This window comes from Carcharodon carcharias, chromosome 12 (assembly GCF_017639515.1).
Source record: "Carcharodon carcharias isolate sCarCar2 chromosome 12, sCarCar2.pri, whole genome shotgun sequence".
NCBI lineage: Eukaryota > Metazoa > Chordata > Chondrichthyes > Lamniformes > Lamnidae > Carcharodon > Carcharodon carcharias.
This window is the reverse complement of record NC_054478.1, coordinates 89,971,870-89,992,740: the sequence shown is the minus strand read 5'-3', so window position 1 is coordinate 89,992,740 and position 20,871 is coordinate 89,971,870. Positions and strand designations below refer to the sequence as shown.

Sequence of the window (20,871 nt, the reverse complement as noted above, 5' to 3'; positions counted from 1 at the left end):
CCACTCTTGGTGATGGCTAGTGAAGTCCCCTAACCACAATACATTGTGTCTTTGTCACCCTTAATGCTTCTTCCAATCGGTGTTCAAAATGGAGGAGTACTGATTCATCAGCTGAGGTGGGGGTTGGGGGTGCATTGCTAGGTGGTAATCAGCAGGAGATTTCCTTGTCCATGTTGAACCTTGATGTTGCTTTATATTAGTAGCTGAAATGGAATTTTCCTCTAATATGGGTATCAAATTAAAGCTTTAAACACAAGGACACTTAATCTTCGAACAAGCCCTTCATTTATATAAGAAAACTGTGTATTACCCAGAAGGTGGGTAACTTAATATCACATCCACTTAAACAGACTGTCTTTTAGATTCCATTCCGGTAGCTTGATCTGTAGCTGTTTTTCTTGGCAAGTATCCCTTCACTTGTCAAAACATTTGAATATTTTACACACAAAAGCATCATGTATAACAACAGACAGACAATAAGGTTTCCACCCCAATAATCAATTCCACAGTAATTTTGTTCCTAAATCCTAAAAGAAAATTAGCCAACCGTTGGCCAAGTAGGAAAATAATTTTGCAGTTGGAACAATCCTGTTCTAGCATTGAGCAGTGTAAGAAAGATCAAACTACTTTACCAGCTCACAAATGCATTCAAATCCAGAGAGACAGTCAGAAGTAAGATAACAAAATAATTCATTCTGGGAGGGACAACCGGTTTTTACTAGTCCTCCAGGCACTCGGCAACCAAGTTAAAACAGCTCTTTGAGATGGTGATGAACCACATTTGAGGATTGACATGTGGCATTACAGAACAGTTGATTCCCCATTTCAGAGTTTCGCCTGTGCTCAGGGTGGAATCCAGCTCAAGTTTATGGGATGAAAATCTGCTCCATACAGATATGCAAAGGCCCCAGCTGGCATAAACCTAGAGTACAAAATTTACGCTAATCTAGCACTAGATGAGCATAAACTAGCAACCTCACTCAGAGACTTCAAGGATAAATTGGAAATGACATTTGAGAACTGAAGGATGATTATTTAGGATTGGGATTAAGGCAAATTGTCACAAACAGAACAAAACAGATTTTAATCTGTACCAAGCTTGGTCTCCATAAGATCTGACGTGCTCAACTGTTTACTGAAGGTGCTAAAAGCGAGATGGTAGCTCACTTGTGTACACGTGGATCTTCATTTTAACAATTAAAACATTTGTAAGTTTAACTATCCCATGTCATATCTCCTAACTGTGGTTTCACAATGACACAGGCAAAGGTTTGAAAATGGATTGAACATTTTGCAGTATGGCTCAAGATAGCTATGGAAAGAGAATTGGTATTGTTCTAAACTTCAAACCTATTTCTAAATTAAGTAGTGGAGAATACTCAAATGGTATTTTCAGAAAATTGCTTGTTCGAGAAACTTTCTTTCTGCTAAAAATGAACATTTGCCATTTTACAAATTCCAATGTGTGTGCAAAGGCAGGCTAAACAGGTGAGAAGAAAACCTAATGAGCAGCAGTACTTCTGAGCTACAATTCACATCAGTAACAACTCTATTGTATGAGCAGAAGGTACGAATAACACTTCTTTTTAAATGGTAACTCTCAGAATTAACAGGCTAACAGAATACAACAGAGACCTGGTGAAAATATTACTGTACATCGTCCATCACAAACCATCACCCACCTTCTGCACCCAGCGACAGGTCATCCTCAAAACTACATCCATTTTTTGTAACGGTGCCTGTTGAGACAGTCACAAGCCTAAGTAAGGGTGAATTTTTTTTTTTTTACATTTACCTCACATTTCTCAAAATGCCTTTATGTCAAAATTGTTTTACACAAATTACATTTTTAAGCTTGGACTCTGCAGAATAAAATTATAAAAAGCAAAACAAAAAAAACAGGACTGTTACACGTCTAAAACAGGAAACCTTTTCTACCAATCCAAAACAACATCCATTGGTAACAAACAAAACTTACTTTTCAACGCTATCTGGCTTTGTTCATCCAAAGATGCTCCCAATGGTGTCCTGCAAGTGTACAATAAAAATCCGATGAACAAGTTTATCTTTTTTCTAGGGAGACAGTGACGTGGTGGTAATATCACTAGAAGAGTAATCCAGGGGCCAAGGCTAATGCTCAGGTATCATAGGTTCAAATCCCACCACAGCAACTGGTGGAATTTAAATTCAATTAATAAAATGTGGATTTGAAAACTAGTCTCAGTAATGGTGACCGTGTTGATTAAAAAAAAGCAGCCCATCTGGTTCACTAACATCCTTTAGGGAAGGAAATCAACCGTCCTTCCCTGATCTGGCATACATGCGACCTCCAGGCTCGCACACAATGTGGTTGACTCTTAACTGCTCTCTGAAAGGGTCTAGCGAGCCACTCGGTTCAAGGGCGATTAGAGATGGACAACAATATCTTTTTTTAAAAATTAATTTACGGGATGTGGGCGTCACTGGCTAGGCCAGTATTTATTGCCCATTCACTTTATTTAAACCAAGCATTACAACAATGACTACACTCCAAGTACTTCACTGTAAGGCACTTTCAGCCATCCTGAGGTCATGAATGCTATATAAATGCAAGTTTCTCTTTCCTTTCAAAAAAATAAAATGCTGTTGAATACTGGAATGCTTCTGCATTGCACGTGTGCTACACCTGATAAGATGACAACACAGTAGCCTCCTCCTACACCAGTGCAGCACTTTTAACGGAAGAATCAAAAAATATTGACAGTAACTTAGGGGGGAGCTACAACATATTATTGCTGCTTTGTATTGCAGCCACGCTGTTGCAAAGAAAGCCACGTGAAAAAGTTTCCCTGCACTCAAGGCAGCGTCACTTGAAATTTCCATTTCCTATCAACTATGGAGTGGACACTAGATAGTCCTCAATGTTCTTCAACTCAGGATGTATGGTAACTAGCCAAATAGTGAAAGAGTGTGAGAGAAATAGGGTGGTCATTTACAGTGAAAGAGTGTAAGAGAAACAGTGTGGTCATTTACAGCGAGAAAGTGTGAGACAGAAATAGTGTGGTCATTTACAGGGAGTAAGTGCGAAAGGAGCAGGGCCTTTAACTGTGTGAGAGTGGGAGAAGAGTGTGAGACCATTAAAGAGCACGAAAGGGAAAAGAGTGCAGAAAGCAGCTGATTATTGAGTAGGATTGGTGAGTATTTCTAGTCTTTAAAGTAAAAGTAAGGTCTTTAGTTTGTGTTTAAATTTCTAGTCCTTTTTTTTCTCTTAAAGGCAGCTTGTTAAGTATAAGACCGATACTGGTGTGTATAAAAATAATTATAATAAAGTGTTCAGAGTGGGCATAGTAGAGTAATTAATTAATAAATTGAATAAAATACAACAGCAATGGCAGGATAGGTGATGTGTTGCTACTGCAATCTGTGGGAGCTGCTGGACACCGAGGTGATCCAGAGTGAACATATCTGTACCAAGTGTTTGCAGCTGGAGGAACTTCAAATCAGAGTTAAGGAGCTGAAGTCCAAGTTGCACCACAGCAGGGAGGGGGAAAGCTACCTGGATACTTTGTTCCAGGAGGCAGTCACATCTCAGATTAGGTAACTTAAATTTGGTCTGCATTCAGGGACAGGAGGATGTGACTGCAGGTGAAGCAGGTATGGGGGTACAGGGGGTAGCATTTGAGGCGCCTCGGCCCCTGCAACTATCCAACAGTCACAAGATTCTTGCAAGCTGTGTGGATGAGAGCAGACACTGCAGGGAGGATGAGTGAATTAATCACGGCACCGTGGTACAGGGAGCCATTCAAGTGGAGGGAGAAAGAGAGAGTGTAGTAGTGGTAGCGGACAGTGTAATTGGGGGGACAAATACTGTTCTCTGCAGATGTGAGCGTGACTACTGAAGGCTGTGTTGGTGTCAGGGTTAAGGACATCTTCTCAGGGCTAGAGTGGAACTTTGAGTGGGAGGGGAAGGATCCAGTTGTCACAGTTTATGTTGATACCAATGACATTGATTGGACTAGAAAGGAGGTTCTGCTGAAAGAATTTGAACAGTTAGGAGCTAAATTAAAAAGCAGAACCTCCAAGGTAATAATCTCGGGATTGCTACGTGAACCACGATCAAACTGGCATTGGGTAAATAAAGTCAAGGAGTTAAATGCGTGGCTCAGAGATTGGTGTGGAAGGAATTGGTTTCAATTCATGGGGCACTGGCACTAGTACTGGAGTAGAAGGGAGCTGTTCCGGTGCGACGGGCTTCACTTGAACTGTGCTGGGACCAGCGTCCTAGCAAACCGAATAATTAGGGCTGTAAAGATGGCTTGAAACTAAAGAGAGCGGGGGGAGGGTTCTGGAAAGGAGATACACAGGCTTACAAAGCAAAAGGATATGGCAGCATTGCAGGGAAGCTATTTAGGTAATGATACCCAGAGTGTGACAGGAAGAGTCAGAGTGTACAAACGTAAAAAAACAGCAGCAAATATGATCAACAGCAGAAAAAATGGCAAAAAGGCAAAATTAATGGACCTTTACTTAAATGCACTTAGTATTCGGAGCAAAATAAATCAATTAATGGTACAAACAGAGGTTAATGGGTATGATCTTATAGCCATAATGGAGATGTGGTTACAAGGAGATCAAGGCTAGGACCTAAATATTCAGGGCTATGTGACTTTTTGAAAGGACAGGCAGGAAGGAAAGGGTGGTGGGGTAGCTTTCTTAGTGCAAGATAATAAATACGATAACAAGAAAGGACCTTGGATCGGAAGGTGTAGGATCCGTATGACTGGAGGTAAAAAATAAAAAGGGGAAGAAGACGCTGGTGGGAGTAGTCTACAGGCCCCCTGGCAGTGGCTATGCTGTAGGACAGAGAATAAATCAGGAGATAATCTCGGCATATAAAAAAGGCAGTACATTAATCATGGGTGACTTTAATCTTCATGTATGTGGCAGAGGTAGACATGAGCAAGAATTCATAGAGTGTATTCAGGACAGTTTCTTGCAACAATATGTTGTGAATCCAACCAGGGATCAGGCTATTTTGAATCTGGTAATGTACAATGAGGCAGGTTTAATAAATGATCTCAAAGTGAAAGATCCCCTAGGAAACAGTGACCACAATATGGTAGAATTTAGCATTCAGTTTGAGAGTGAGAAACTTGGGTCAGAAACAACTGTGCTAAACTTAAATAAGGGTAATTACAATGGAATGAGGGCAGAATTGGCTGGAGTGGACTGGAAAAGCAGTTTAGTAGAAAAGATGGTTGAGTAACAATGGCAGACGTTTAAGAAAATAGTTCATGATTCTCAACAAAGATATATCCCAGTGAGGAAGGAGGAATCAAAGAAGGGGATAAACCAATCATGGTTAATCAAGGAACTTAAGGACAGTATCAAATTGAAAGAAAAAACCTACAATGTGGCAAAGATTAGACCAGGTGGGTTGCATCCTAGGGTATTAAAGGAAGTAGCTACAGAGATAGTAGATGCACTAGTAGTAATCTTCCAAGAATCCTTAAATTCTGGAAAAGTCCCAGAGGACTGGAGAACAGCCAATGTAACACCCTTATTCAAAAAGTGAGGAAGACAAAAAACAGATAACTATAGACCAAATAGCTTAACATCTGTCATTGGGAAAATGCTAGAGTCTATTACAAAGGATGTAATAGCAGAGCATTTAGAAATACATAATCTAATCAAGCAGAGTCAGCATGGCTTCATGAAGGGGAACTCATGCCTAACAAATTTAGTAGAATTCTTTGAGGAGGTAACAAGCAGGATAGACAAAGGGGAACCAGTTGATGTAATGTACTTGGATTTCCAAAAGGCATTCGATAAGGTACCGCACATAAGACCACTTAATAAGATAAAAGCCCATGGGGGCGGGGTAGTATATTAGCACGGATAGAGGACTGGCTAACAAATAGAAGATAGAGAGTTGAGATAAGGGGTGCATTTTCAGGATGGCAACCTGTAACTAGGGGAGTGCCACAGGGATCAGTGCTGGGGGCTCAATTATTTACAATATATTTTAATGACTTAGATGAGTGAAGTGAATGTACTATCGCCAAGTTTGCAGATGACACAAAAATAGGTGGGAAGGCAGTGGTGAGGATAACACAAGGAGTCTACAGAGGGATATAGACAGGTTAAGTGAATGGGCAAAAACTTGGCAGATGGAATATAATGTGGAAAAATGTGAGGTTCTGCACTTTGGCAGGAAGAATAGAAGAGCTGAATATTATTTACACGGAGAAAGATTGCAGAAAGCTGCAGCATAGAGGGATTTGGGAGCCCTTGTGCATGAATCCCAAAAAGCTAACAAACACGTTCAACAAATAATAGGGAAGGCAAATGGAATGTTTACCTTTATTTCAAAGGGAATGGAGTATAAAAATAGGGAAGTCTTGCTTAAACCATACAAGGTACTGGTTAGGCCACATCTAGAATACTGTGAACAATTTTGGTCTCCTTATCTAAGGAAAGATATACTGGCATTGGAGGCAGTCCAGAGAAGGTTCACTAGGTTGATCCCGGGGATGGAGGGATTTTCTTATGAGGAAAGGTTGAGTAGCTGGGCCTGTATTCATTGGAGTCGAGAAGAATGAGAGATGGCCTTATTGAAACACATAAGGTTCTTAGGGGGCTTGACAGGGTAGATGTTGATAGGTTGTTTCTCCTTGTGGGAGAGTCTAGGATCAGAGGGCATAATCTCAGAGTAAGGGGATGCCCGCTTAAGACAGAGATGAGGAGGAATTTCTTCTCTGAGGGTAGTAAATCTGTGGAATTCTTTATCGCAGAGGACTGTAGAGGCTGGGTCGTTAAGCATATTCAAGGCTGAGATAGATGGATTTTTAATTAGTAAGGAAATCAGAGATTATGGGTAAAAGGCAGGAAAGTGGAATTAAGGATTATCAGATCAGCCATGATCTCATTGAATGGCGGAGCAGACTCGATGGGCCAAATGGCCTCCTTCTGCTCCTACATCTTATGGTCTTATGGCGTTGCACAATTGACAAAAACTTGTTGAATTATTATCTGGTTTTAACAGTAACAATCTTTCTGCTGTAATATTTCAAAAACATCTATACATTGGTCCGGATCTTCTGCAAAGCAGCAATCACTGTTGGATTGCCACTCCACTCCTGGTTTTCTACGCCCCAACTCTGCTCCGCATTTGCTGGCTCTTCCATGGCCGGGTTCTTCTGAGGCTGGCTTCTTCTGAAATGCAGAACACATAGTCCCACGAGAAGCTACATCATAATATGCTGGAGTTTCGGAGGGAGACAAGCCACGGCCCCTTTTTACAGCATTGCTGCCAAGATTAAGTTAAATGTCCAATGTGAATGTTAAAGAATGAGTGAGTGAATGGGCAGGGAGTAGTGTGAGTGAGGTAAGCAGGTAGGGTGGGTGATGTGGGCCGGTGCGTCGGTGTGGTTGCCACGTTGGGTTGGGACTGAAGTCTGGTGGTGGAGACTTCTCAGGTAAGATTGGGGGCATAACAGGGGCTTAGTCAGGTCAGGAGGGGTAGTCAGGTCAGGTTGGGGGTATTCAGGGGTGGGGTCAGGGGGGGCAGGGGAAGTAATTGGGGCTGAGCGGGGAGTTAGGGGGGGTCAGTGAGAGTGATTGGGGGGTTCAGTTCTTTAGTTATCCAAGAGTTAGACTAGGAGTTTTCTGTCTAACATTTTGTAGTAATTATGCTTTTATTTAGTGTGTAATGTACCTTTGAGAATAATACTTGTTAAAGAGCGATCACATGAACCGTAGTAACCAACAAGAGAGTAGCAAGGGCGACCTCAGCAGTCAGCGTAGAGATAGAGTTGAAGGTGAAAGCACATGTGTAGTTACTGCTGAGTATGTTGTAAATAAATTTAATGTTTCCACCCAAGAGCTGTCTGCAGATCAACTCTATTAATAATAGCAACTCGGCCACCCTTATAACACCATTCCTGAGTAACTATCCAGGTAGGTATGTCAGAACCATCTAAAATCTCTGACTCTAACACAGAGACTTCTTCAGAGGGTCCCGGGCAGCAGGGGAGTTTGCTCATCAGAAGTTCAAACTTCCCGGGCAAATCCCATGGAGGTCTGTACATCAGGACTTCTGAGGGGACCTGACGCACATTTTGGGCTGTATGTCCAGTTTCCGATCATCCGGAGACAGAAGATCTGGGCCACTATAGGAAAGTTTAGAATTTTTTTTACTATATAGCATTATTCTACCTAGTCAACTGTTGTGCTGTAAATGCACACATTATGGAATATATATCTAATTTCTTCATAAGAAAGCTTTTTGGTCCAATGCCCCATAACTTAGCATTTTCATCCAAAAATAATTGTGAACATTGGTTACATAAATATCAGTATGAAAATGCTTCCTATGGAAAATATTAAGAAAGTCTATGAAGTGCAAAAATTAGTTTATATTATCTTGTTAATCTAATTGCAACATTGTTCTTTGAAGAAGGCCAATATACTGCAATGTGTATATCTTTCTGTTGCCTACAGTAAGAGGATTTTATTAGGATGTCTACGGTCTCCAGTAAAATAAAAAAAACTTGCATTTATGTAGCACCTTTGGTAACACAGCCAATGGTTATTCACTGCTGTAGGAAATATGGCAGTTAATTTGCGCAATGTCCCACAGGCAACAAACTAAATCACTGCTTATTTACTTTTAAGCGTTAAAAGAGGGACGAATGTTGGCCAGTGAACCAGGAGAAATTTCTTGCTCCACTTTCAATTGTGCCACGAGTACTTTACACCCATCTCAGAGTGTAGATAGGGCCTCGCATTAACTTCTCATTTGAAAGATGGCTCTCAGACAGTGCAACACTTCCTCAATACTGCCCTGAAATGCCTGCCTATATTGCATGCCCAAGTGTCTGGAGAGAGATTTGAATCAATAATCTTCTGACTCAGAGGCAAGAGTGCTACCACTGAGACAAAGCTGATTGCTCATTGGCAAAATCTTTTTGGAAAACGGCAGCTGATAGCCAAGGTTCCTCATGTTTCCCAGTTACTCAAAGCAGACATAACACAGATTACCACTAACCTTTCATCTTCAATAAACATGCCTACCTGATCTGTGATTACACTACTTAAAATATGAACATATTTGAATAGATAATAGCTCTGGAATAAGTAAACTACTGCTTTTAAGAACTTTGTGTAAAAGCTTGTGATCCACAAGACCAGAGATTTATCATGTTTTCACTCTGAGCACAAGCAAATTTGCAGAGCGTAACTGCATTTTTCTACCAATTAAACACCATTTCTAGAGCAAGAGGTTTTTAATTAGCCTGAAAAATGTTATTGTATACTTAAATCCATCACTTTTGCTATATACCTTACAGTTCATACAAAAAACATTCCAGATGGGTGTTTTTGATCCTTCAGTTTCATCGGCAAACTAATATTTTGCTTCAGAGTGTCTCCCTCACAGATTTCTTGCTACGTCTTTTCACAGCCATTCTCACACTGAACAATGTCACAGAAAATCTACTGGTATAATATAAAGAACAACTACATACTCAAGTTGTTAATCAGTGTGTAATAAAGTTATTTTGTTTAATGAGAGCTTTTAAACCTTCTAAGTTCTTGTGACCATTGATTACTTTCATTGTGCACCTCCTGTGAAAATCCCCTAGTGGAAGACTACGGAGGGAAGCCTTATCAAGAACCAAATATAAACACTATTGTGAAGTACATTTCGTAGAGTACGAAAGTAAACAATTTACACTCAAGATGGAGCAAATGACTTGACCTCAAGTGTAATGGATGGCTGAGGAATTACTATTACTTAATTATTTTTTCAGAAAGTCAATGCCATTTTAAAAAGTATTTTCCATGTACAAATACTAATGGGTTTATTTCCTGCTAAAATGAAAATTGTAATATTAAACTTGCTACAACTCTTTTACCTCCCAAATACATCTTCACACGTTCTTCCTTGAATTATGTAATCTGCAACTTCCAAGTGAAATAAATATTACTGGATTAGTAAGTGGTCACTGACTTATAGGGCGGGATTTTGACAAGCCGATGGGAGTCTTGCCCAATAGTGGGAGAACTGGTGGGGAACTCCGTTAGTTTGGTGGAGAAGGCTCGATGGAATCAAATGCCACAGTGAGGTCTTCCCCACGACAGAGATCCCCAGAAGTCATGCCTGCCTGGAGCTGCAGAGGTTGGCAGCTCCACATGCCCCCAGTGCCAGCTGGAGCAGAGAATGTTGGAAGCACTGCACCCACCTGAGGCCCAGGATCACAGAGGGGCCCAGGCCACAGGTGAGGAGGAGGAGGAATGGAAGTGGCAGGAGAACAGCGAGGGGTGTCAGAGAAGGAGGAGGGCCTACACTGCCCCCTGATGCAAGATCAGATTCAAAGCCACAGGATCCCAGGACAATATGCCACGGCCAGGATACGGCCAGGATGAATTCCCAAGCTATAAAATTGCTTCCCTAGGATTCCTCAGCTCCAGAGCAAAGCTCAGCCAAGCAGATTTTGTGGCTTGTTTCCTATGCGGCCACTCTAGGACACTCCCCATCAATGCCATCGCTAACCTTGTAGGTCTTCTAATGTCACTAATAAAATCATTTTTAAAAAATAGTAAATTCTCACAAATACTTTCATTATAAAACATGTTTTAACATGGTTATGAAACTCCTTAGACCTATTTTTCCCCTTAAGCAAAACTATGAATCAAGACATGCTTTGAATGCTCAAAGAAAACTAAACACAAACGAAGCTCTGTTATGAAGAGACCAATTATATAAGTGAACCACTTGATTCTATTGTTTCTTGGAACTCTTCAAAAATCCTCAGAGTAGAATTGCATATTATACTGCATTTCAAAAAACTGCCTTGACCTTAAATCCCATTTGCTTATTGCTGAATGGTCTTTGTGCTGTGGTCTAAAGATGGAATACAATTATAGAAAGGCATTTGTGCTGGAAAAAAAACCCACCAAATTAAATAAAATCAGTGTTAATTGTTTGATGTAATTCATGTATAAATTTAGATTATTTGACACAGTAATGAGAAAATTACCGTAGAATAAAGTTGCCACAGTTGCGGCACTTTTCCATATTTGGTGAATTTTAAATAGATTATATTAATGATGTATTTTTAGAAATAACGCCAAACGCTTTCCCAACGGCAGCAACTTACCCACAATCTTGAAGCCAAATTTCAATCTTCTTATTTGATATGCCATTTTCTGTCAAAAGATTATATCAGATTATATGTTAGCAAAGTATTATCAGTTTACACTTAATTCACAAAGTAGCAGCCAGAACTAAGATGGTTAAACACTAAAACCACAGTAAAGTGGAAATCATACTGAATATGTGGCCCTTTAAAAGATCCTGAACTGATCTGTATTGACTTTGTAGCCACAGCAGTTAAGAATATACTACTTTTCAAAATACACAGGAAGTTCCAGCAAACATGAGGGTGTTTCCACATTGAGTTGAGTTTAACCAAAGCACCATAGGCAGCTAAATTATTTCCTTTACTATTATTATTTTTTCATTTGTTCACGGGATGTGGGCATTACTGGCTATATTGCCCAATCTTAATTGTCCTCGAGAAGGTCGTGGTGAGCCACCTTCTTGAACTGCTGCAGTCCATTTGGTGTAGGTGCACCCACAGTACTGTTAGGGAGGGAGTTCCAGGATTTTGACCCAGCGACAGTGAAAGAACAACGATATAGCTCCAAGTCAGGATGGTGTATGATTTGGAGGGAAAGTTACAGGTGGTGATGTTCCCATGCATCTGCTGCCATTGTCTTTCTAGATGGTAGAAGATGCTGGTTTGGAAGCTGCTGTCGAAGAAACCTTAGTGAGTTGTTGCAGGTGCATCTTATAGATGGTACACACTGCTGCCACTGCACGTTGGTGGTGGAGGGAGTGAATGTTAACCCGACGCACTTGCAAAAACTTATTTAACCAGTTATTGTATTTACTTATGATTAGCAGACTCTTTTGATTCTGAGGTATTTGGTTTACAACATTAGAATCAAGCAGCCAAACTAAAACGCGCTTAGAATTTGGAGAGTTTCTTGCCCCCACCCTGTCACTTCAGAACTTCCAATGGATCAAGAAAAGATTCCAAAAACTTAGGCTAAAAGGTGTGCCAACATTAGAAGTCAGAGTAAAGTGCCCAATGCAATAATCAGAGCAGTTACAGGGGAGAACATTATACCATCTCTCAATGTTGTGTTTATATGTATTGCAATCATTGAAAGGATTTCAATTTCGCTATCATCTCATTGGGGGGTGGTAAGAGGACCGAGTGGACAAGAATCAAATTATGCCATGCTAATGAGATGGCATCAACTCCTTTTGACATTGGAGATGAAACAAATAAAAAAATTTGCAAGCTAATAAGAGTTAAGGTCCCTTTGATAACAATAGTAAGTATTTGTATGGTCACTTCATCGTAATAAAATCTCCCCAAGTGCTACAATGGAGCATCATAAAACAACAAAAAAGCACCAATTCACATAAGGGGATAGTAGGAGAGATGTCCAATAGCTTGGTCAATGTGGGAGGTTTTAAGGAGCATCTCAAAGGAGGAAAGAGTGGTAAAAAAGGCAAAGTGGTTTAGGGGTAGAAAGGCAGAGCTTAGAGACGAGGCAACTGAACTCACAGCCACCAATGGTGGAGCAGTTAAAATTAAGGATGCTCAAGAGGCCAGAATTGGAGAAGCATGGGAAGCTAGGAGGGCTGTAGGACTGGAGAAGGTTCCAGAGGTAGAGAGGGGAGAGGCCAGAGTGGGAAATGAAAACCAGAATGAAAATTTTAAAATTGCAGTGTTGCTTATGTAGGCCAATGTAGGTCAGTGAGCACAAAGGATTATGGGTGAACTGAACTTGGTGCAAATTAGGATATAAGCAACAAAGCTTTGGATGATCTCAAGTTTACAAAGGGTAGAATGTGGGAGACTAGTGAGCAGTGCATTGGAATAGTCAAGTCTAGAAGGAACAAACGTGCGGATAAGGGTTTCTAAAGCAGGTAAGCCAAGAGAAGGGTAGAGTTAGGCAATGTTATGGAGGTGGAAAGAGGTAGTCGTAGCGATGGCACAGATATATTGTTGTGGTGCCAGCTGAGATTACCCCTGGACAAGCCTGGTCCCAGGGTGAAACCCAACTTGATAGATTGTAACTTTTATTTTTTGTTCAGATACATAAACAGAGTCATCAGAGTCGCTAATGAACTTTTAACAAAAGAATAAAACACTTATTCAACAAGAAAAGATGAACTATATTACAATACTCCATCACCCACAACTATACCCTTACAGATATATACAGATTTGTAAGGATAACACAAGTTACAAAAGCTATCTTATACTTTAATGTTCAGAGTAAATGCACAGTCCATGTAAACCTACAGCAACCTGTGGTCAGACACACCACACTCTGAAACCAAGTGACAGATGCCACCTCACACAGGTGTTATGGATCTCTCCTCAACTCCCCCCAGATGCTTGTCAAACCATGAGCCAACCGGTCTCACTGCACTCCATCTTTCACACAAGGGTTTCCAATCACCACTTTCTAAGAACTTGCCTTGGAATCTCCTCCCAAACCGATACTGTCTTAGACGCCTTCCACAAGGGTTCACTTCCAAGGCTTCGAACACTCCTTCCAATGATCCTCTTCCCTGAGTCACCACATGGATTCAATTTGTCTTCCACATACTCTCTCTCACTGACTCAGCTGTCAACAGAATGCCACTGTGTCACATGCCCATAACAAAGAGTTACAGAGCTTCAGCTGTCTCTTTGGACCTCCTTGCCTCTTTCAAGCTGTTCTCCCTTTAAATCTGCTTTTTGTGGCTTGTGTCTCTTTAAATCTGAAGCTTGGAGCCTTTCTCTCTGCCCCTCACTCTTAACTTCATTAACAGGATCTTTTCCAGGTTCCTGTTCTTCCTTTGACTAAAAGGTCTGCTTGGGACATTCCCCTGTTCCACTCCCCTGGATTTTGGGGTCTTTTCTTTAGCTTGTGACTTGCTATCTCTCCCTTTTGCTCCAATCTCTCTCTAGCAGCTACTTTCAGCAAATTTTAGCTTGGGACTGGCTATCTGTCCCTTCTAGTTGGCTTCTGTTAAGCAGCTGTCTTCAAACTGAACTCAGAGTTGCTGTTTCTTTAGTTTATCTGTGTGCCTGTGGGACTGCCTGCCTCGCTGGACCCCTGTGGCTAGGCAGCAGCCCAGTTTCTCAACTCTTGTTTGTTTAACTTAGCTGAATCAGTCGTAAACCTCTCATTATAAAAGCAGGTACCTTTAAAAGTGAAACTAAAACTCAATTTGACCTTTTCTTAACACACAGATACAGAAATACAAATCAAACTTAAACATTAAAGCTAGACTCATTCCTAACATCCACAAATACAAATATAACTTACTTAAACTGTCTCTATTTCCCAACAATGTGGCCAAGAAGCTTATATCAGTGTCAAGTATTATACCAAGGTTGCAAGCAGTTCTACCTCAGACAGTTACAATAGTATAGGAGGACACCCTTTGGCCCATCGAGTCCATGCTGACTCTCTACAGAGCAATCTAATCACTCCCATTCTCTCAACTATCCCCATCGCCCTGCAAATTTATTTCTTCCAATTGTCCATCCAATTTCCTTTTGAAATCATTGATCATCTCTGCTTCCAACAGCCTTATAGACGAGTTCCCAGTCAATACACTCAGTGCACAAAACGTTCTTCCTCATATCCCTCCTCATCACTTTTCCCAAACCTTAAATCTGTGTCCCCGCATCCTTGCATCATCAACTAATTGGAACAGCTTTTGTCTATCTACCTTATCTAAACCCATCATAATGATGTACACCTCTATCATATCTCCGCTCAATCTCCTGTTTTCCAAAGAGAACAACCTCAGCAAATTAATCTTGTAAGTAAAAATCCTTCATGACTAGAACCATTCTGCCGCATCTCCTCTGCATCCTCTCAAGGATCCTTCTAAAGTAAGGCAATGAGAGCTGGATGCAACACTCCCATTGTGATCTAACCAGAGCTTTATAAGGGTTCAGCTTTAGTATTCAATACCTCTATTAACAAAGCCCAAGATGCTATGTGTTGTTGACTGCTCTCTCAATATGTCCTGCCACCTTCAAAGGTCTGTGGACATAGTTGCCAGGGAGAAGGATGGAGTCATTGACTACGGAACAGAGTTTGCAATAGGCACCAAGGCTTCAGCATTCCCACTATTTAATTGGAGGAAATTTCTGCGCATCCAGTTGTCACAATGATGTGACTTGTGCATGTGTGATATTAATCTTTAATTTAATCAGCTGATCAAATACATATATTTAACTGCTTTCAAAAGACTTGTTTTTTAAAAAAGCAAGCTAGACATCTGATATTAAAAATTGGCCTGTTTCTGGAAGGTTCTAACATGAATTACAATTAAGACATGCCAAGACAACCTCAAATGGAGTTTCACACCTGCTGATGTCAAGAATTACTTCACAGGTTTACTGAAACTGGACTGGACCTTTTGCATTTTTATCAAGCTACCTATCATGCAGAGAGAAAAAGTCTACCAGGACAATTGCTATACAGATTCTTCCTAGCTTATTGAGATGGAGAATGGATCATTCAGGACTTAAAGGCTGGGACATTAAAGAAACTAATCACCTAGGCCATAATACAAACCAAGGTTTGTCCAGGCACGAAAAAATTACCTTCTGAAATTACCATGTGGAGAGGGCCATATGACCAGAATAACCATTTTGAAATGACTTTTAGTATAACACCCAAGTTGCTTAAGAAAGGAATCTGGAAGAAACCTCCCAAGGGAGGGGTAACACCAGCTCTCTCTCCCCTCTCTATCTCTGTTCCAGTTTGAAGTCCATTACAGAGGGGAAGAATTTTCAAACAAAAGGAATAGCAAGTGCAAAAACCAGCAACTTTTGGAAAAGATGGATTATGTTTTAAAAAAAAAGAGTTTCTCCAGAAATTGCAGTTTACATCTGCTTCAACTCCACTGGAATTTCAAGTCCATTGTGGAAACATTCTGCCTCAGCCAGGGATACCAATGAAAGACTTATAAACAGTGAACTCTCTATTTTTTTTGCCTTTAATTGTTGAATTTTGATTTGGCCAAAAAGTGGCCAGAAGTATAAAAGTATAACTTGGTATTTTGCGTGTACGCATATGTGTCTATGTATCCAGCATGCGTGTGTGTGTTAATGTTCAGGATGTGGGATTACCTTTTTAAAATCTTTACATGTTGTTTACCTGGACGAGTGCTTTTGCTTAAACTCAAGAAAGCCTGTCAGACTGTTTTTTTTTGTAATCAAATGCACGTAAATGGTTAAGCACCGACATTGAATTATACTTTCATCCTTCTAAGTTACAGAAAAAAACCCCAAAAAACTGCGGATGCTGGAAATCCAAAACAAAAACAGAATTACCTGGAAAAACTGAGCAGGTCTGGCAGCATCGGCGGAGAGGAAAAGAATTGACGTTTCGCGTCCTCATGACCCTTCGACAGAACTTTAGTTCGAGTCCAAGAAAGAGTTGAAATATAAGCTGGTTTAAGGTGTGTGGGGGGCGGAGAGAGAGAGAGGGAGAAGTGGAGGGGGTTGGTGTGGTTGTAGGGACAAACAAGCAGTGATAGAAGCAGATCATCAAAAGATGTCACAAACAACAGAACAAAATGTGTTCTTTTATCACTGCTTGTTTGTCCCTACAACCACACCAACCCCCTCCACTTCTCTCTCTCTCTCTCTCCGCCCCCCACACACCTTAAACCAGCTTATATTTCAACTCTTTCTTGGACTCGAACTCAAGTTCTGTCGAAGGGTCATGAGGACTCGAAACGTCAACTCTTTTCTTCTCCGCCGATGCTGCCAGACCTGCTGAGTTTTTCCAGGTAATTCTGTTTTTGTTTAAGTTACAGAAAACCCTGTTAAGATCAATTAAGGAGCAGGAAAGAAGGGGCAAGTCCTGACACACATCCTCCCTGTTGTAATACAGTACTGAAAAATTGGACAAATAGACTGACAATCCAGAGACATGAGGGGTCAAGTTAGGTGGTCGGGAATTACAGCTGAATGACACCAACATACAAGTGGAAACAGGCAATGTGATTTTGGATGATGTATATGAGAAATGAGGAGGAGCCAGGGACAGATCCTTAGGGGACAACAGAAAGAGAAGCCATCGCAAGTGATTCTCTGGCAACAATTAGATAGACAAGGATGGAACCAGATGAGTGTATTCCCACCCAACTAAATGATAGTTCAGGGGCTTTGGAAGGTGGTGGTATGGTTAACCATGTCAAAGGCTGCAGACAAGTCGAGAAGGATGAGGCGGGATAGTTTACTTTTGTCACAATTACATAGGGTGTCTTGTGACTTTGATAAAAGCCGTTTCAATACTGTGATCAAGAGCAAGATAGTGCTAACAACAGGTACCATGCAAAAATGGGCATCCTAAACACTGTTACTGCATTTCATTACTGTTATCATAGATATTCCATCCTTCCACGGGACCCTTCATCTTAATAAGATGTATTCTCAGTTGACTTGGCATGCAGCTTGCTGATACTCTTCAGTTCTTCTTAGCATTTCCATTTTGAAAATTAACCAAAAGCTTGAAGCCTGAAGATAACTTAGGAAAACCCAGTAGAGGAGAACAAAAACATATCAGTGGAAGACGTCAGTTGCAGGAGTGAAGCTAGTTCCTCAGTGAAAATATGGGGCAAGAGAGCATGAGAATAAAAAAAGAGCAAGCATAATGTATTTCCACAAACTTACATAATCCAAATTTGAAATAATGATTGATTCTATTTACAATTGTACATCTCAATTGAAAATGGCTTCCATTCTGAAAATGGCAGTTGGTTCCAAGTCGACCAAAAAAATATCAGAGATTGCTTTAGAACTAAAAAGGGCATTTTGGAAGTGATTTTAACCTCAAGAGTGGAGGGGGGGCAGGGAGAGAGGTGGCTTGGGTCGACTTGTCAATAGGCAGTAAAATCAGGCTGGATGTAAAGTTTGCATCGGACCAGAATGTGTCGGTTTCTCACCTGGCTGGTTAAGTTAAGATTATCCTTTCAAAATGTTCCGGATATTGTGGTGAAACAATTACTAATGTTAACAAGTTTGAAGAATATCAATGAACTTCAAATCTACACAAGCACTGAGAGGCTTTCTAAGCATTAGACAGATCATATATCCAATACCCTGCTTAGGACACAAGATGGGATATAGAAGTGCTGCATTGAAGTTTCAGCCTAACTGATGTAGTCAAGTGCCTGTGAACCCACGACCTTTTGATTCAAAGACAGTAATGATACCACTAAGTCATTGGGCAGAATCTTTCCTATGTCGGGCGGGCACGCTGCCCGTGATCAGCTGCGCACTGCCATTTTACGTGGACAGGCCAATTAAGGCCCACTTAGCATAACACGCAGCCAGCACCACTCAGCACTACCTGTGCGGTTGGGGGGGGGGTGGGGGGGAGTCGGGATCTGCACTGCTCTGTGCCTCGGAGATTCAGTTGACAAAAAATCTTGTTATAAATAAAGTAAAAATTATTTAAACATGTCCCCACAAGTGACAGTGTTACATTAGCTGGGACATGTTTGAGAGTATTGCAAAATTTATTAAATTATTTTATAAAATAATGTGGATGAGGTTTCCTGAAAAACACGAAGGCCACTTGGGCTCTTCACCTGCCCGTCAACCTTGGACAGACAGCGTTGTTAATAGGTGCGCGCCCGCCGAACGAAAGGACGTGTGATGACATCGGGACGCATGCCCGATACCACCTCGTATCATTTTTTGCGTCAGTGTATCGGCCGCACCCCCCCCCCCCGTTCGCCAACGGCAATATTCTGGCCATTAAGTTAAACAAAGTTGTTCTATTTTACCAAAATCATTTAAATGTACAGTAATTGTTTGCTATTTTACTGTCACATGTGCAGATCTGCCAAAGAGATGTAAAGTGCTCTCTTTCAGATGTGTAAGACCTAGTATTTGGCATGAGCGTGCAATTCTTTGCCTGGAAGATACAGTTGGCATAATAACTCCTTCTATCCAATGAAAAATAAATCAAATCAAACTTGGACTTGCAGACCTAAGATTTTGCATATAGCATGTGACTAATTAATATGTCAAACTCTAAACAGAAAGAAAATATATTACTGCCCATTTTAAAACTGCTAATATACATTAAAAATCCCTTATCAAACATATATTAAGGAATCCTTACCAACAGAATGAGTGTTAAATTCTCTCAAAGCCAGCTTTATAATATGTTCCAGTGTAATTCATTAAGTCTTCAGGTCATTCAGCATCTGGCACAGCACTGTTTATTTTGTGGCACTTTGTTGAGTTTTATTTTATAAGTGATTTTGTTAAAATGTCATTAAAACATAATGGCATGTGTGAAATCTTCAGACTATGTTTTTTACAAATAAGTGAACACCCATTCAACTGTACAATAATCAGCTAAGTACTTTGTGTCTAAACTACACTATGTGGTACTCATACTGATGAGGCTGATGATAGTGACAGGATCACAGCGGGGGAAACAATTTGAGGCTTTTAAGAATACAACACGATATTAGCTTACATGAAATATTTGCATCAAAACACCAAGTATCTCAATGACGATAGTGCTCTCTGCAGTTATACGAGGCTGAGAACTGAATTATTTAGACTTTTCCAAATTGGGTGCTTTACCTTTCTGATGCTTTATATGATTCAGCTCTGCTTCTCATCTACTGTACTTCTGTTGTACTGTCAAACTGCTTATTTAATACAGCCCTGGATGAGCCACAATTGCCACCAGCTTAACATTGGAAAACTCTAAGCCATCAAACTATTCCCCTGCCACAAGCTCTTTATCCTTGGTACTCACTCCATCCTTCTTTCTCACCACTTTGAAAGGCTGAGCTAAACAGTTTGCAACCTGTATCCTATTTGACTCCCAGTTGCATTTCTGGCTTCATAGTTTCTTCATTACAAAGATTACCGATTTGCACCTCCATAATATTGCCATCTTCCACCTCTACCACAGCCTGTTTGCCTCAAACTTTCATCCATCCCTTTGTCACCTTTCTACTTGATTACTTCAGTGGTCTCCAGACTGTCCTGTCATTCTCCAATCTACGTAAAATTCAGCTTGTTGTGGACCAGAGGGGCCATTAATTTAAAACAAAAACAGAATTACCTGGAAAAACTCAGCAGGTCTGGCAGCATCGGCGGAGAAGAAAAGAGTTGACGTTTCGAGTCCTCATGACCCTTCGACAGAACTTGAGTTCGAGTCCAAGAAAGAGTTGAAATATAAGCTGGTTTAAGGTGTGTGTGTGGGGTGCAGAGAGATAGAGAGAGAGAGAGGTGGAGGGGGGGGGGTGGTTGTAGGGACAAACAAGCAGTGATAGAAGCAGATCATCAAAAGATGTCAACGACAATAGTACAATAGAACACATAGGTGTTAAAGTCAAAGTTGGTGATATTATCTAAACGAATGTGCTAATTAAGAATGGATGGTAGGGCACTCAAGGTATAGCTCTAGTGGGGTTTTTTTTAATTTTTTTTAAATAATGGAAATAGGTGGGAAAAGGAAAATCTTTATAATTTATTGGAAAAAAAAAGGAAGGGGGAAACAGAAAGGGGGTGGGGATGGGGGAGGTAGCTCACGACCTAAAGTTGTTGAGTTCAATATTCAGTCCGGAAGGCTGTAAAGTGCCTAGTCGGAAGATGAGGTGTTGTTCCTCCAGTTTGCGTTGGGCTTCACTGGAACAATGCAGCAAGCCAAGGACAGACATGTGGGCAAGAGAGCAGGGTGGAGTGTTAAAATGGCGACAGGGATGTTTGGGTCATTCTTGCGGACAGACCGCAGGTGTTCTGCAAAGCGGTCGCC

General features: G+C 40.8%; 1 protein-coding gene across 2 annotated transcripts in view; it reads right to left on the bottom strand.

Annotated features, from left to right (window-relative positions):
* itprid2 (ITPR interacting domain containing 2) overlaps positions 1-20,871 on the bottom strand; it is a 318,082-nt gene that overhangs the window by 71,844 nt on the left and 225,367 nt on the right. For both annotated transcript variants that reach the window (XM_041200974.1, XM_041200976.1), the window contains exons 3-5: positions 11,142-11,190; positions 1,979-2,028; positions 1,683-1,739 (exon numbers count right to left, since the gene is read on the bottom strand). In XM_041200974.1, the coding sequence (XP_041056908.1) occupies positions 1,683-1,739; positions 1,979-2,028; positions 11,142-11,190 (156 nt within the window). The remainder of the gene's footprint in view (positions 1-1,682; positions 1,740-1,978; positions 2,029-11,141; positions 11,191-20,871) is intronic.